General features: G+C 52.1%; 4 protein-coding genes across 4 annotated transcripts; 1 reads left to right on the forward strand and 3 right to left on the reverse strand.

Annotated features, from left to right (window-relative positions):
- Positions 1-1,224: 1,224 nt before the first annotated feature.
- Positions 1,225-2,123, reverse strand: CDV56_100373 (spherulation-specific family 4 protein; the record flags this gene model as incomplete). Its single annotated transcript, XM_026753992.1, has 3 exons — positions 1,225-1,536; positions 1,637-1,985; positions 2,044-2,123. 3 exons carry the CDS (start codon positions 2,121-2,123, stop codon positions 1,225-1,227), a joined length of 741 nt encoding a protein of 246 aa, XP_026611710.1.
- A 514-nt stretch (positions 2,124-2,637) lies between these two features.
- On the reverse strand, positions 2,638-3,699 carry CDV56_100581 (spherulation-specific family 4 protein; the record flags this gene model as incomplete). Its single annotated transcript, XM_026754200.1, has 3 exons — positions 2,638-2,952; positions 3,093-3,444; positions 3,500-3,699. 3 exons carry the CDS (start codon positions 3,697-3,699, stop codon positions 2,638-2,640), a joined length of 867 nt encoding a protein of 288 aa, XP_026611711.1.
- A 615-nt stretch (positions 3,700-4,314) lies between these two features.
- On the forward strand, positions 4,315-13,132 carry CDV56_100857 (glycosyltransferase family 4 protein; the record flags this gene model as incomplete). Its single annotated transcript, XM_026754476.1, has 8 exons — positions 4,315-4,473; positions 4,528-5,448; positions 5,500-7,380; positions 7,432-9,834; positions 9,881-11,648; positions 11,707-12,166; positions 12,218-12,428; positions 12,482-13,132. The coding sequence occupies 8 exons, from the start codon at positions 4,315-4,317 to the stop codon at positions 13,130-13,132; spliced, it is 8,454 nt and encodes a 2,817-aa protein (XP_026611712.1).
- A 484-nt stretch (positions 13,133-13,616) lies between these two features.
- Positions 13,617-16,646, reverse strand: CDV56_102203 (uncharacterized protein; the record flags this gene model as incomplete). Its single annotated transcript, XM_026755822.1, has 4 exons — positions 13,617-13,642; positions 13,727-14,366; positions 14,417-15,189; positions 15,275-16,646. The coding sequence occupies 4 exons, from the start codon at positions 16,644-16,646 to the stop codon at positions 13,617-13,619; spliced, it is 2,811 nt and encodes a 936-aa protein (XP_026611713.1).
- Between the last annotated feature and the right edge of the window lie 98 nt (positions 16,647-16,744).

The raw sequence follows: 16,744 nt of genomic DNA on the forward strand, positions 1-16,744 counted from the left end.
GGGGAGGTCGGGTTGATGGGGGCATTCTTCCTCGCGAAGGATCGGGCGGTGCTCGGCGAGTTTGCCGTAGACGTTTGCGGAGGAGGAGAAGATGAAGGTGGTGATGCGGTACTGGTCCAGCAGGGTGAGGAGGTCGACGAGCCCGTTGATGTTGTTGCGGTAGTACTTGAGCGGGGTGCGGATGCTCTCTTCGACCTGCTTGAAGGCTGCAAAGTGGATGACCCCGATGATGCTCGATTGCCGGGTAGAGGAGTCCAGCAGGTCCCTCATGGCAGACATGTCGCGGTAGTCGACATCGTACAGCGTCGCCTTAGGACAGTGGCCGTCCGTGCCGTCGAAGTGGAGTTTCGCTGCTAGCAGAATCCGGGAAAACACATGACGGTAGCTGTTACTCAGGTCGTCGACGATGAGGACATTGTATCCCGCCTTCATCAGCTCCAGACAGGTATGGCTGCCGATGAATCCCAGTCCCCCGGTGACAAGGACATACTGCTCGCCATCAGTGACAGGGGTCAACGAGTCAAAGAGACCGTCCGTCTCGCTGTCTGGCGTCGGGACTTCAGAGAAGAGCCGCGGAGAAGCAGACGGGCTTCTTTCTGAATGCGAACTTGAAGTCATCGTCATAGTGCTTGGACAAGTATCGGAGCAAAGAATTGCAGCCCAGGAGGCTCATCGCAGACAATAAAGTCCAAACGGATCTCAATCCTCCTCGTCATGATTCATTGCCATCCATTGATTTTGCCATGCACTTCCTGTCCCTGTCGCTATTTTCATCTCCAAGCTGGAGATCATAGCCGAGACATGGCTTGTATGACCGTCTGTCTCGTACTAGCCATACAATACATACCGTAAGTCTTTACTCCGTACGAGGAATATACTTTGTGTCGTTATCATGTCGCCATTATTTGCCTATTAATGGCACAGTCATGGCCCTCTGCAGTCAGCTTGATGTGCTGGCGGTGCACCAAGTAGGCAACTGCCGATATTCCACACTATATCAATGGAGGCGTTTCTGTGGATGTCTCACCGTTATCGACCAATTATTGAGGAGATCCACCTGGATATCGACATGTGAAACCCAACGATCCAATGTGGCGACTGGCGCTTCAGCTCAGTGGGTTCTACTAGTGCATGCCAAGTTGGCTCCAGTGACAGCTAAAGTGCGCAATAATGACAGATCGAGATTCGACCGTCTAGACACTAGACAGATACTAGCACTATCTTTTATCTCTCCAGCGCGTGCATCAATTCCCCCCAACTGGTTGGTCCAAATCGCTCATAGAAGTCTCCATGCACCTCCGTGACAAACAGATAAGCCGCCCGGTCGCGCAATTCACGCACCAATCCCGCCAGCTCGCTCACAGGCACCGCATTGATCATGTACCCACACCGGCTTCGATCATAGGGCAGCTCGCCGAGACGGTGCTGCACCTCGTCCGAGCAGTATCGCGCATATGGCTCTTCGCAGGTGAGAATGAGATCCGGACAGGTGTCCGCCAAACCGGCATCGGGAGGCGTTCCAGGGTTATGGACGACCTGACAAGTAAAAATAGTAGCGTCAGCCATCAGCCAGGTCAAAGACGTCAACACTCTGTGAGACAATTCCCATGTGAAACCTGAAAAAGTGTAAACAAACCATTCGCTCGCGCAGGATCCCCGGATGATTCTTGATATACTTTGTGCAAGCCAGCAGGTACGCTTCCAGCTCCTCGGAGTAGTGGTTCGGGGTCTCGTCCAGGAGAATCCCACCCAGTCCTAGGCCATCGGAGTGCGACCAGCTGGCGTACCGATCAATCTCCTCGTAGACCGTCTCGAGAGGCTTGCTGCAGTAGTGGATGCGAATGTAGCCGACCGTGTAGACGTTCGCAAAGGCGTTCAGCCGGGGGACCTCGCGGGCATAATCCTTGTTCGGGGAAGGCAACTCGCCCGGTCCGCTGTTGGGGTTCACCACCACCAGGAAATCTAGATCAGGATGGGCTGTGATACTGAAAGCGGTTAATGATACCGACTGTACAGAATGTAGAGGATTGGTCGGAAACTCACGCCTCGTAGAGTGGGGCCCAGGTCGTCGTCGACAGGGGATAAATGTACAAAGGTACCAGGACTCCTGATTTTGGGGCCATTGTTGCCGACGTGTGGTAATATTCAAAGAAGATGGCGAAAAGTGATAGAGATTGAGGCCGGTATTCGGTCAGATTCGGTGTCTACTGTCAAGTGAGTTTCTCCGTCCTTGGTAGAAATGGATGAATGCTAAATAGACTGGTCTGATTGACAGGGGTTAGTCTGCATCTCTGTCACGGTCACTGTGTCACTGTAAGCAGGAACCCACTGCGCCCAAAACATGGCCTACCAGGTCTGGCCTACAAGATTATGAGATAGGGAGTCATCTAGTGCTGACGACCTGCAGAGATGCAGCCATGTGGCGCCGTTGATGGCCAGTCGCGATATCACATTTCGCTGCCAGCCAGCCATTCAATTTCTGGTCGAGCACTATCAAAGCTTGATCAATACGAAGTACAAAGCCACTAATCAAGGCTGCGAAAATCCAGAAAAAGATAATTCCATTACGGATACATGCAAAGTGATCGAAAGTCAAACATCGCTCTCCCCGCGTCCAATACCATGGGTTCATCCACGTCAACTTGGCATGACAGCACACAGAGTGGGTAACTGTGGGTCAAAACTCTCATAGAAATTCTGGCTCAGCGTCGTGAGAAACAGATACTCCGCGCGCTCGCTCAGATCGTCTACCAAGCTGCGGAGCGTTCCATTATTCATCGAAGGAACCGAGTGGATCATGTAGCTGTAGGCGGTCCGGTTCGCAGGAAGCGCTTGCAGGTTCGCATGCTTGGTGTGATACTCCTGATAGGACTGCTCAAAGACAACAGTCACATCTGTGCCTTCGATAGTACTATATCGGGAGTCTGGGATCGCGCCCGGGTTATGGATCACCTATCACGATGAATCATCAGTAGAGCCTCAAAAGCATGTCTCGGCGCCAGGCAGCTTTGAGTTCAGTATGCCCTGTCTAGCGCACTGAAAAGCGTACTGAAACAGAAATACGCAAACAAACAGAGACACGGATGGCTCACCGTTCGGTCTGGCCTCAGTCCGGAGGCGTTCTTGGCCGCTTCATTGATCGTAGCCAGGTATTCGGCCGAGGACGTGGCATACTCGCTGGGTACCTCGTCGAAAAAGATCCCATGCATGGCAAGCGTTGGCGATTGCGCTGCCCACCCCGAGTAGGTGTCCACCTCCTGCAGCACCGTGGTGAGATTCCGGCTCGCATAGCCTGTGCGCACGTATCCTACGGTCCGCACATTCGGGTACGCATTCAGCCGCTTGATCTGGTACGCGTACTGCGAGGTGGGCTGCGAGCTGTTTCCCGGACCACTGCTGGGATTGATGATGATGGTAAAGTTGAGATCGGGGTAGTTGGTAACTCTGACGACATCAATTCGACCAACTCTCCCTCTTGATCGGGGAAAGGCAAACTTACTCCTCGTAGAGTGGATCCCATGTACTGTTTGTTTCTGGCCAGATGTAGAGGGGGAACAGGATCGTAGCCTTCTTGCCATGATGCTTCTTGGGCAGGATAACCGCCAATGGCACCACAATGACAATAATCACCACAATGGCAACGGCCACACCGATGCCAATCCACAGATTTCGTCGTCCTTTCACCTTCGAAGAGGCCATTTCGGGTCGAGCGTGGTGGATCGATTGGGGGGAAGAGCACGTAAGCCACTTGACAGTGATGGAGATCACAACGCAAAGACGGATCTGTATCAAAGTCCAAGTGATCCTCTACAAATACCTGAGGACGGACTGTCCCCAACTCTCCTCACTGGAGGCCCGAGAGCAACAGCATTTTACCAGAACTAGCGGCTGAGGACCAAGACACATCCAGACCCTTGGCTCGCTAGATGCATCCCACCCTTGAACTCAGATACGGTCATAGACAGGGTTCTTGATAAAGATTTATTTTTGGCTCAGACCACTGCTGCACTAGTGCTGCTGCGGTTTCGGCCTCGTCCCCATGGTAAATTTGGGCGGCAAGATCGAGCTGAAATCAATACTGCGTTTGATTCTTAAGCACAGGCACTTGTAGCTCAGCCACCATGAACTTGACCTCGTATCTGTCATAGAGATGTATCACTGACTCTCGTCAGACTCTAGTTGGAATAGATAGCCGGCAGATTGGTGGTGGCTTCTGGCTTTATATCATCATCATATAGATCCGAACACCCATGCATCTGTAGGTTTGTGCATATCACTCGTTATCGTGTCTCTGTTGCCCAGATTTCGTTCGCTATGGGGCCAGAATATCTGGGTCTCCATGCCATTGGATGGCATGGAATGCTGAAGACCTGGTGGGACAAAGTACTCGCTGTTCTGCTACTGACCACCATCATCCTGGGCTGCCTATACATCCTGTTCATCATCGGAAAGAAGCTTTATGCTCGCTGGAAGGTACGTTCGCTCCTCCTGTCTCTCATCATTGATACTGATCCGCGCTGGAAATAGGGGAGACGTCAACTGTCAGCCGCCCCTGCGGCCATCACTCGTTATCTTGACCGCTTGAAGAGGGAAACGAAACCTCTGCGTTCGCAGAACCCCGCAAATGTCGAATTGAAGTCATTCGGGGCATATCTGGGGTCGGTATCAAGCCCTCCTAGTCCAGAGCAATCGTCCCTACTGGCGCGATGGGACGTCATCGTGGTCGACCCTCTTCAACCTGGGGTGGTGAGCGCTATATTCAGTCATTGCACCTCCGCTCACGTCCTTGGTCGCCTGGATGTTCAGAGTTTGGTGAACCAGGAGACAAGCATCACGATCGATGAAGTCATTCAAGCTTTGTGTGTCGTTGCTCAAACAGTCATCTCGAATTTCAGTCATCCGCAAGGAAGGGAGTCCCCACTTCACGGGGTCCTCCTGGCAGACTGGCAGAAGCATTTCCAACCGGTTGTACTTAACCACTTGGTTCAGTACATCAATGGTATTGGCCTCGATGTGTGGCTGGAGATGTCCCCTCCCGATTATCTCAGTGAACGTGAATGTCGCGACATCAACATAAGTCGCATCCGGGGCGTTGTCTACCGTAATGGTACGATATTCCGCGACGGCAACCAACGGGACTACTTCCAGATGGAAAAGATGCGGACGGCCATGCGAGTTGTGGCTGCCCAAAAAGCCATGGGAGGCTGCACTCTCGCCATGTGGGAGACGGTTGAGGATGATGTCGACGTATCCCACCATGTTCTCCAACGGACATTCAAGTGGTGCGGTTACAACAGCGCCATGACCTGGATTGGTCCTCGATCCGCTCTGACCGACGCCAAGATTGCCGCTCGTCGAGCAATCAAGAACGAGCCCTTGGGAGCATTGATGTGGCTGAAGGACGATGTTGTGCTCAAGGCCCACGACAATTGGCGCTTCAATGACAAGGTAAGCACTCCACTCCATCTGTAGCAAGTTCTAAAGCTGACGTACGTGCAGGTGACGGGAGTCTCAGCTGAGAACGATGCTCAGTACGAAACTCTGAGGAGCTTCGTACCGGATATCCTCGAGAAAATGACCATCGTTCCTCGTCCAAATCGGTCACTGGTCGATGCGCGCGCGATACACATCGATGCAGTTGATTGGCCATCCAAAATGGATTACGCACACATGAATCCCTTCTCTGTTTCCCCCGACGGTGTCGACTACACCGGTCTGGGCTGTTTTCAAATGGGCCTTCACTGCTCTGAAAAAGATATCAATGACCTTCTCGAGGCGCAACGGAGCATCCGTGACCTAGACCTACTAGACCGGATTCAAGCAGAGGAGCTGCGTCGTATCGCGGCGGACCTGCGTGCTCTCCTCAAATCGCAGAAAGCTTCCAGCGGTGCGGGCGCAATGTTTGCCACGATCCAAGAATTGATTGATCTGCTTTCCTCTGGTAACGGTGCGGAAAATGACAATCTTCGCATCTGGGTCGGCTTACACTCCGGATTCCGCACGCGCAGCGAGTCCCAGGTCTGGGGCATGTATGAAGTTGATTCCCTCACGGGCGCGATGGACATTTACATCTCTGGCAAGACGGTTGATCGGACGGGAACCATCTTACACACCTTCCTATCGCGTCGCAAATTCAGTCGGTACGAATGCTTCACGGCGGAAATCGCCCTTGCGGATGCCAGAAACACACTTTCTCCAAAGTGGGATCTGCCTCCTCGACTGGTGAACGACATCGAAGACCTCAGTCCCGCAGAAGCCCTGCTCTGGATGCAACGGTTGACACTGTCGACATGCAAAGTGTCGTCGGCCTTAGTGGCTAAAGTTCGCCCGTGCTGTGAATTTCAACTGCTGGAAGTCCCAACTCTGAGCCAGTTGCGGGCTATGACTTCGACGGCCTATCTCAGTGGGGAAGTGTCGGCTAAACAGCTCGTCGAGGGGCGTCTGGCCTGGTACCACGACCAGGGCTGCGCATCCCTCGAACCCAGAACGGCTCTGGCACTGTTTGAAGAGATTGACACGCGTCTTCCTGAGATGCTCATTGAGGCAGACAGCATGAGTCTGGCTCGGCTTACCGAGGCCATAGAGGCTATTCTCCAGCCGGGCCGGATTGATGTCAAAGCAGACTTTCTGGCCCTGTCCGTCTTCTGCGCCTTTCGTAGGCTGGCAATGAATGAGATCTACCTCGAGGTTCTTGATCGTAACCCGCGTCCGAATCTCCACCACGTGCAAACATCTTGCTTCGCTGAAAATTATGCAGTCGGGGCCAGGTGCGATGCTTACATTGACATGACGCCCAAGGCCATTGGCAAGATCTTGTCCGATCGTATCCGCGCATATTATCACCAGCACCAACCGCCTCGACGAGAGGAAGCGTTCACCGATCTTCCCACTGCTTATGCCTCCATGGACATCGATCTGGATCCCAACGGAGGGCAAGAGGACCTCCCATGGTCCTACCGCGTTACGTTCCTCGGTATCTTTGCAGTTCCGGCGCTGATTGATATCACTCTCCTGACGACCATCGGACGCGGCCTGTATCTCACAACATTCATGAGCAATACTGATAAAACAATGGCGACCACCGCCTTGATGGTTGCGCTGCTACTCTGCGGTGGCTTCGGCGGTTGGATCAGCTCGGGAGGCAGCTACTATCTATATGCCATGGCCTTTCCTGCGATGAGCATGTTCGTCATGACCCGGTTCATTGCCGGTCTAGCAGTCGTCTCCGTGGGAGGTATCTTAGCATTCCTTGGGATCGGAATCGCCAAAGACTTTGTGTCTGCTGTTGTCTTCTTCGCATACCTGATGATGCTCACGGTATATCTGATGACGCTGTCTGCATTATCAATCTATCAGCTCCCGGGATTCCAGTTCCAGTCGGTAAGTCTTTTTCACGGACAGGGTAATGGGAATTGATACTGACCTTGACAGGGCCGCACGGTGATTATGAGCTGCATTCCCATCCTGTTCATCTCTCCCGTTCTCACCATTTGGGTCCAACACGACATCATCATCTATCCTTGCGTACTGGCCGTCTTTTTGGCAGCATTATTGCTCGGTGCTCGACGTGTGATCGCCAAGTGGAACAATTGGTACCTGCACATTCCCTGCATCACAGACGGCCAAGTAGTCGACTGGTACCAGCGGACATATCTGGCCAGTGGATCTATTGATGATGCCGATAAGGAGTTAGCATCCACTGCCCTAGCCCGTCAGACATTACTGGCCTGCGTGCTGAAGGAACGGAAGCGCTGGTTCTGGACCAGGTCCACGGCGGACCCGTTCGTCAAGCGTCTTGCCGAGGAATATTCTGCGACAATGTTTCTGCTTGTGTGGTACTGCAAATTCTCCCGGACAAGGCTTCCTCTTGCCTACAGTCCGACGTGGAACTTGCAGCTCAAAGCCGCCGTTGACACCATGGGCGACATGCAAAAGGGACTCAAATTGCATAATGCTTTCCTCCACTGGCGGCACACGGGTAAAGACGTCTGGGGCGGAATTCTCTACTTCATCATCGCCCTGATGGACAAGTGGACGGCCTTGTTCACCGGCGAAGGACTGGTGGGACTCTCCTCCGCGTCAAGTGAGACTTATCGCTTGGCTGTAGGTTTCGGTCTGTGTTATTATCTAATAGGTGCTGTCATGCTCGATGGCGTCTCGCAGCCGCTGTGGACGCTGGCACATCAGAAGACACCTCAGCCGATTCCCTCCCTCGAGTTCCTGCGGGAAGCCACGCGCAATGATGCACGCGCTCGACGGGCGCTGTACTGGCGAAATCTGCTCAAATTTGCGTTCCTTCATATCTGGGCCATTGCAGTCACATGCGCTCTGATGTGGACCTTTGAAGGCTCACGCAGCGCCACCATCATGTACTTGGCGTATATCGGTGCATATACGGGTCTTCTTTGGTACCAGTATAACAGAATTTACACTGGATTCCGATCGGATCGAGCACTGACTGTCGGCGCGGTTGTTGGTTTCCTGGCTTGCATCCTGCTGCGAGTCCTCGCGCGGGACTTTGCTTACGGCGGTGTGCTCGGATTGTCTGTTGGCACCTGGACGACGGCGATTGTGTCTTTCTTCAGGGCTGACGTGGGGTGGCCCCGTGGTCAGAACTTGACAGGGGTTGCCAAGGACAAGGATACGGTATCGTACACCTGCAGCACGCTGGAGCCAGATCCGGACTTCTCACAAACCACATTATCCCATACATTTGGTGCAATCTGTGCTCTTTCTCCCGAGCTCCGGTACAAGCTGGATCCTTCTCAACACCCTGGTATGGAGGTGATGCATATTCTTCGCTCCGAGAGCGGAACCAGGACACCTCCCAGCTTGCAACAAGCCTTTCCTCAAGCAGGGACTATCTTGCATCGCACAGCCGAGCTATGGCAATCAGGAGAAACAGTTGTCGAGCTTGTGTCAACGCGTCATCTCCTGCTGCAACAACAGGAGCCAACCATGCGCGCGATCACACAAAGAACAGGAGATCGGCTTCATGTCTTCATTTTGATCAGCCTGGACCTTGTTGGGGATGAATGGGTCGTGAACATTCGTCGCAATTGCCGAGCCATCGCTGAGGCTCTCGTTCAAGTCACGGCCGAAAGTCTCGTGGGGCTTTCGCACGACCATGCAATGTTAGCAGAGCTCTTGGTAGTCCAGCATCACGACAGTGGTGCGCTTGCCGTCCCTGAAGGCATCAAGCGCGAGCTCGAAGGCTCTTCCCCTGAAAGAGGACGGGTGATCGCCAACGCTCAAAAAACAATGCTCCGCCACCTGCTCCTGGGAATGGACCCTGACAGGGAATGGGATCTCATGCCTCGGCATATCCACGCCTTCTTGTTGGAAAGAGCATGCGGCCAACCAACTCGCCTTTCTGCACCCGATGCCGAATGGATTCTTTCTCGAGCTGGACAAGCCGACAAAGTGGACCTCCACAGCTTCATTGCAAGGTATAGCTTGAGTACTTCCCTGGCCGTCCTTGTAGGCCAGTATGCCGGCGCGATCGCTGCCCATGATGAGGACTTTGGACCCAGATCGGATTTCCGGGACTCCAGCTATGATCAACTGATTACCACGGTGTCATCCGATGTTCCGCTCAAGAACAAGGGGCTTGTCGACTTTATCCGAGTCACAATCATGCGGTTCCTTCAAAAGATTCGAACCTGTATCAAGTTCACAGTGCTCTCATTGGTCGCAGATCCCGAGTATCAACGAGAGTTGAACTATATACTTCGCGGCCAGTCGCTGGTCTTCTCGTGGCCAATCACATATATTCTGACTGCTATTTGGTCTTTTTGCAAGTCCTTGCAGGACCTTATCCTCCCCTTTGTTCTGGTATGTCATCCTTTCTCTACCCACGATCCGAGCTAATCTTCTGTAGTTGCATGGCCGAGACAAGGTTTCTGCGCTCTATAAGAACATGAAAGGACAGAGGACGGTGCTGGAAAAGCACCGTATCGTTCTTGAAAGTCTGAACGGTCTAACAACGTGCTTCATGCATCAGGAGACAGACGGATGTTCCCGACTTTATCAGTACTCCGGTCGGCACGAGCAAGAACCAAGTCAACGCCAGAATCTGGTGGCCGTCAACACATACACTGGCAAGCTCATTCTTCGCAGTCGGGAAGAGTATGACAGCAAGGGAACTCTGCAGAACGAGTTTGTATATGATTATCCCGAGAATGCCTCAACTTCCAGGGCAAAGCTGCCCATGCAGCGACAGTGCCTTGCTGGCGAGCTCGAAGGACAAGTTGTCCAGTACGACGAGCGAGGATACATCACCACCGGGTCCGCCATGAGAGGCGTCAATCCCGTCCAATTCCAGTACTGGTACCGCAAGAATGCGAAGTTCGATGACGAGTTGCTTCGTGCCGAGTATGTCTTTCCCCATATCAAAATCAAGGTCGCCTGGAGTATGCCGCCACCCACACGTCCGGAGCGCCTGGACAAATGGATCCCCTATCCGCGGGTCACCGAGGCTGTGTTCATCCAAGATGGCGATGTCTACAATGCTCAGTGGACCTATGATCACAAGTTCCATCCGATCATTGCGACTACTCTAAACGGCGAACACGTTCCCACGCCGCCCATGATCTGTGACGACTGGTTCCATGTCCTCGAAAAGCCAACTGGGTGCAGCTTCTTGCACGACAATCCGCTTGTCTCGTTTTCTTCGACCAAAACGAACATTATTTCCCGCCACCTGGGACTAAATGTCAAGCAATATCCGATTCCAACATCGCGTGCTCGAACACATCTGTGGAAATCTTGGAAAGCCTCGAAAGAATTCGATGCGGTTACTACCCGGTGGTTAGACGAGATTCTGCTCCGGTCTGATCGTATTCTCCGTCCGTACTGGAGGCGGCGCGACTGGGGTCGTCTGGAGTCAGCAGCAGACTATCTTGACGCCCAGGTAGACACCATTCTCGCTCGTGTCGATATTGATCCCGAAATCAGTTCGTGGACACAACTGGCCTTCAAGATCAGTGACCTGTACAGTTTCGGCCAAGGAGGTGACGCGAGGATCAACACACGTACACTGTCGACACAGCTGCAAGATACCGACAGCGAGCTGCATGTTTTGGCGATGGACACCGGCACTTGGCCCAATGAGCCAGGAGGTGTCTCTGCATGCCGAAGGGACATGGTCAACGATCTGAAGCATATCAGATGGCACATCCTCGCCGAGGCGGCGAACGACTTTGGCGTCCCCCGATTCCAGATCGAACGTAACGTGCAGTCGCTGACTGTCCTGCCGCAATGGGGTCTGGATTTCCTCAATCCGACCCATGGGGTGTTCCAAAATTGTTTGGACTCCGCAGTGGTCGAAAAATCATACGACACCACGGTTGAAGATATTCGACGCAACTTCCTCCCCATTCTATCCAGTTTAGTTCGCTGTTCACGAGCCGTCCACCTCACCCGCTCACATATCGAGGAAGCGACACGGGCCCTGGTGGACTTGAACACGTACTTTGAGTCGTCTCGCAGTTGGAACGATGTCTGGATGAGTGATACTGTCAAACAGGCATGGAGAGGCATGTGGCTCAGCGAGGACACGCCCGGCGCTGTTCCTGTTTCACAATGGTTGAATTCCGAAAGGCCCACGCTCCTGCAGCTTGACTCGGCATTGGACATGTGGCACCGCTGTAAGTTCTTAATCACTCACTGGCCGGTCCCATTTTCGATTATCACTGACAGTGGTAGATCTCTTTATCTTCTCCATCCCCGTTCCCGACAAGATTCCCGATGTTTTCCAAGTTTCGCACCACTTCACGGGCGCTACATACGGTATCCTGTGCAAGGTAAAGCGTCAATGCGCCTTGCATGTCTGGGACCATTGCGTCTCTTTTCGTGAGATGACCACATTCTTGTCATCAGCTGTTTCCTTCGATTCGACCTTTGTCAATACCACTCTCATTGGCTTGGGACATCTTTCGTGTGTTCTGATCCAGCATCACGCAGACGTTGTCCTGCCATGTGCCGAATACTTCAATCCGGGATGGGAAATCGAACTAGGAACCTGCGAAGGTGCCCTCCAGCATCGCCGGACCTTCCGTCGAAAGATTGACCCGGTTGTGAACGGAATCACAAACATGGACAAATACAAGCCAATTGAGACAATCAAGACTGCTACCCCGACGGTAGTCATGTTATCGCATATTCGGTAAGTCCCAGGAATTTGATTTCGCCGGATTGAGTAGCTGACATCTCGCAGATATGTCAAAGACATCAAGACAGCGATCATGGCAACTGACCTCATTGTCAATATTTGGGGCTTCAAGGACTATCGGTTGCACATCTATGGAGACATGGAGCGTGCGCCGGCCTACGCCTCAGAGTGTCAGGAAATCATCGCGTCGAAGGGCCTGCGTGAGCATGTTGTCCTGAAAGGTTTGGGAAACCCATCCGTGGTCCTCCAAGACGCTGTAAGTTATATTCTGTCTTTTCCTTCTTGTGATATGTGGCTGATCCAGTACAGTGGTTGTTCATGAACTCGTCCATTTCTGAAGGTCTTCCGTTGGCTATGGGCGAGGCTGCGTTGACTGGTGTGCCCGTGGTTTGCACCGACGTCGGTGCATCGTTTTGTGTGGTCACTGACCGTACAACGGGTAAGAAGTTCAGCGAAGTGGTTGCGCCCAACGATGCTATATCCCTGGCCAGCGCTCAAATCAGGGTGCTGGCCTTACTGGGCCAATGGAGCGCTTTTGCCGAGGACGAGGAGGGCTATGTGCCCCCAACTTTATCGTTGCACCCTTCGCCTGAAGAAGTGGAGCAGATCACGCGGCGTATGTACGAAAAGGCCGAGCAGCGTCGAAAGCTTGGCATGCTGGGTCGGTCGAACGTCTACAACAATTTCTCGAGTGATCGGTACCTCCGGGAACATGAACAAATGCTCTGGATCGGCAAGTACCAGAGCCGCAGCTATGTTGCTCGGGGCCCGGGTTCGTCGAGTAACTCCAGCGGGTTTTTCAAGGAGAAATGGAAGTCGTCGATTCTGATTGAGCAAACCGAGGTACTCCCGACCCCAAACTCGGACACATGGTGGACCCCCTTCCGCCCGAGGTTGAAGCGAGGAAGTCGTTTTGGGGGTGCCATCGAAGGGTCTTCGGGAACGCAAACACCTGCTTGACCTGATATAATTTTAATGTATAATCTTCTGTTTTCGAAGACACTCACTAGATATGTATATTTGCATATAGCGCATATCATTTTTTCTTTTTTGTGGTAATTGGTCATGCAGTAATAGCTTCCCCGCCATCAAACCGCTTATATATAATTGAGTTGTTTTCAACCTTCACGGTAGCAATATTTCCGATTATCTGGCTGTTGTTAATGACCTGCAAGACTGAAGACGTTAGTAATTTGTGCGTTGTCGACTGTCTGGAAAATTAAGAAGAGAAACATACCACATATTGCCTAGAAGTCGTTGTCCAAGAGAGTGAGAGAGGCCTTGTGGGTTAGGAGAGTAACTATAACTATGTTGCTGTACTCAACCGTGGCTGCGATGGCATTCGAATCACTCATTCATGCAACTCAAATATGTGTCATTAAGATACATGAATACTGTCCGTAACTGCAATCGTCACATGGCCATTTATGCCAGACTTCCGACATCAGTTGAACTTTATGCCTTCGAGTCCTGCATCCAGACATTAGCATCCCCGGACCGTTTTTAATGCAAAAGAATGACACCAGTATGATTGGGGCGGACTTGATCGCTTACCATCTGCTAAATTGTATATTTCTCCGCCATGATCTGATGCACCGTCGTCACCTCCTTCCAGAATAACAACATCTTCGTCATCGCTATCGTAGAAAACCTCCTCCACCGCGGTGACAAGGTTATGTTTGGCGGAGGAGAAGAGCTCAGTCGCACTCTTCTCATCTTCCTTGTGCGTGGTCGAGAAGAAGGGATGATCGTTGCGAATTCTCCACCCCTGGCACACATAGCCCATTGGTGTATGGGAGATATCTTGACCATGACGACGCAGGGCCAGCCATTCCTGTAGAAAATGTAACGTAGTGTCCTTAGTACGCCGCGAATTACCTTCAAGCTCGACATGGAGGCGCTCGAGCAAATCCTGGTATTCATCAAGCTCGAAGTACAATCGTCCTGCCAGTATACCGATCTCAAAACGGAGCCAGAGAGGGGCATTCCAGCCCTCCGGTAGACATGGAATTGCGTAGAAATTGAAACGATTGAACTGCAACATTCTCTTGGTGAACGGCGCGGCGTAGAGGATCAGATGTACATATGGAGTCTCCATAGAGCGGATGATGGGGATCAGGGCTTCCGCTTCTTCCGGGATTATGACGAGAGCAGTGTCTGTCTTCATACTCCAGAGGATCCAATGGACAGGACGCTGTAAGTCACAATGAGTTGAATCCCACCCAATTTCACAGACATACATACCGTGTAGTTGTCATTTCTCTCCCCACGCCTTAATTCAATCGATCTTATCATTTCCTCCGAGGCGTAAAGCCGAGAGACAATGGAGAGCGCTTTCAGTCCGTGCTTCAGAGCCAGCTCAGTCGATAGAAGAATTTGTGATGCCTTGATATAGCCCCCTTTGCCTTCCAATACACCGGAGTCGACAAAGCTCAGAATTGCTGGATGGATTCCAGGGAAGGTAAGGGCTTTCCTACGACGAGGTCGCTGTAGCTCTCTTTCCTCCTGAACCTCATATGCCACCTCCCGCTCCTGCTCCACTTCTTCCAGCGCTGAGGTGTGAGCGGAGGAGTACTGTTCTTGAATCAGATCGTGATTTCGCCCGAGGTCTCGCATGAATGTCTTCAGCACGCCTCGCAGTTTTAGCTCCTCCCGAGCTGACGCCGCCTCGCAATTCTTTCGGGTCTGAGGGTCATAGAGCTGTTCAAGGGTTTGTTGTTCAGGCTGCTGCAGGCGCTCGAGAAATCTTTCCCGATGGCTTCTGCGAGTTAGGAAGCTCTCGTAAGTTGCGGCAGCTTGCATGCGGTAGCAAAAGTCTGCACCTTGAGCGTAGTACAAAGGAAGCAAGTCCTTATTTGTGGCGCAAGTTTGGTGAAGTAGCCATGCAATGACATCCGATGAATCAAGACGATCATTGGTCTGTTTGTTTCGCACGTCTAGAATGCTTTGATGAACCTCCGGTGGTGCGACAAAAGTGATGGATTGCGTGGTGCCTAGTTGTCGCAATCTCATGGCGGCTAATAAGACAGTTAGCATGAGAGACCTCAGAAATGGTTTCGTTTTAACGAACTCGGAATGAGAACGTGAAGTAGAATCTAATACCTTGTACCGTGTGATCCTTAGTTTGATGCAAAGCAAGTGTCAAGGCGCCCCGAGCATCAAGCGGAAGTTTGAGATCTGTTCCTCGAGTGTGTGCTTCGTCGAGATAGACAAGACAGCGATCCATATTGTCCACGAAGGGGGTAGCGATCAAAGGAGCAATTTTACCCGTTTGATACTGCACCCAAGGTCTATTGTCCGCTCCGAAATACACTGCGGCTAACGCCTCCTGATCTTGTTGTAACCAAGCCCTGGCTAATGTGTGATTGTCCATCTCGAGGATGTAGGCGCCAGCATCAATCAAAATACGTATCTTCTTAAGTCGAAGATGGTCGAGCAAATCATGTTCCGAGAGGCGTCTGCCATCGGAACCGGCAGCTACCATGTATTGGCGATTCCTTGGCTGCAGAAGATAAGTGAGAACCTCTGCATTCGTGTGAGCCAGTTCTGGAAGATCATGTTGCTCTATAGTCAGAGGAAGTAGACGTCGATTATCATTTGTCCCACTAAATCCAGTTGTAATTCCAGCGTGTTCAGGGTAGTCGTCCCCATTCAACTGTTCGGCTTCCCCAAACAACGGGATGTCCCATCCTGAAGCCTGCAATTTGATGGTGAACTGCTTGGCATGGATAGGGAAAACAAAGTATTTGAGGAAATAATCGATCACCACTTTCCTGAAACGAAGATGCCGCCAAATCTCATAAACCTGGCCTTCATCATCGACATTTATGATGTTCCAATGGCGTAAAGATTCCGGCAAGGCAGTTGATGTTTGAGTCCAGCGATCGTATTCCGAAGTCGGGTCGTCAGATCTGAGCACCGCCTGGAGACTCTGACGTAGCTGTTTGAGACTGATTCCTTGGTGATAAAATGCAAGGCATGTAAACAGGATGGCAACATCCGGATGTCCCCATTCCGCCTGGTCGGACGGCACGCCCTTGGCAAGGAATGGGACGGCCATAGGGTCGCGCGTAGGATGGAGCCCGTATTGGACATTCCATCGCTTCTTCAGGCAGAGAAGCAAAATGCCGTGTACGAGCAATCCCCGCAGCAAATAGATAATCTTGCGGAAGTGAGGTTTGTCCGGGAACATGTTGGAGACATGCTTGCTGACCGACGTCTCGACTGACTCCTCGGATATGAAGATCCTCAGTGATTGAAGCTCGTGACTTTTGCACTGACCTACGGGCAGAAAGCACGTCTGGCCATCACAAATGTCATTTACTAATCTCTTTAGTAGAGCACGCTCCGCATCGTCCCGTAAAAAGTAGGCAACTGGGAAGTCGGTAGCTGGTCGATTTATAACATCAATGCTGCGAGGAAAGTCGTTCGCAAGGTGCGGTAAGTGATGCGCAACAGAGGCTAGGATGGCCATTGTGACTTCCCAGCGGTAGGGGTGGCCATCAACTGCTAATTGGGAGCCACTGGGGTAGACGAGCTGGGTTCTCACAGCAAGGGAGAAGTTTTTTTTTT

Source organism: Aspergillus thermomutatus (assembly GCF_002237265.1).
Source record: "Aspergillus thermomutatus strain HMR AF 39 chromosome Unknown NODE_210, whole genome shotgun sequence".
In the NCBI taxonomy this organism is placed as follows: domain Eukaryota; kingdom Fungi; phylum Ascomycota; class Eurotiomycetes; order Eurotiales; family Aspergillaceae; genus Aspergillus; species Aspergillus thermomutatus.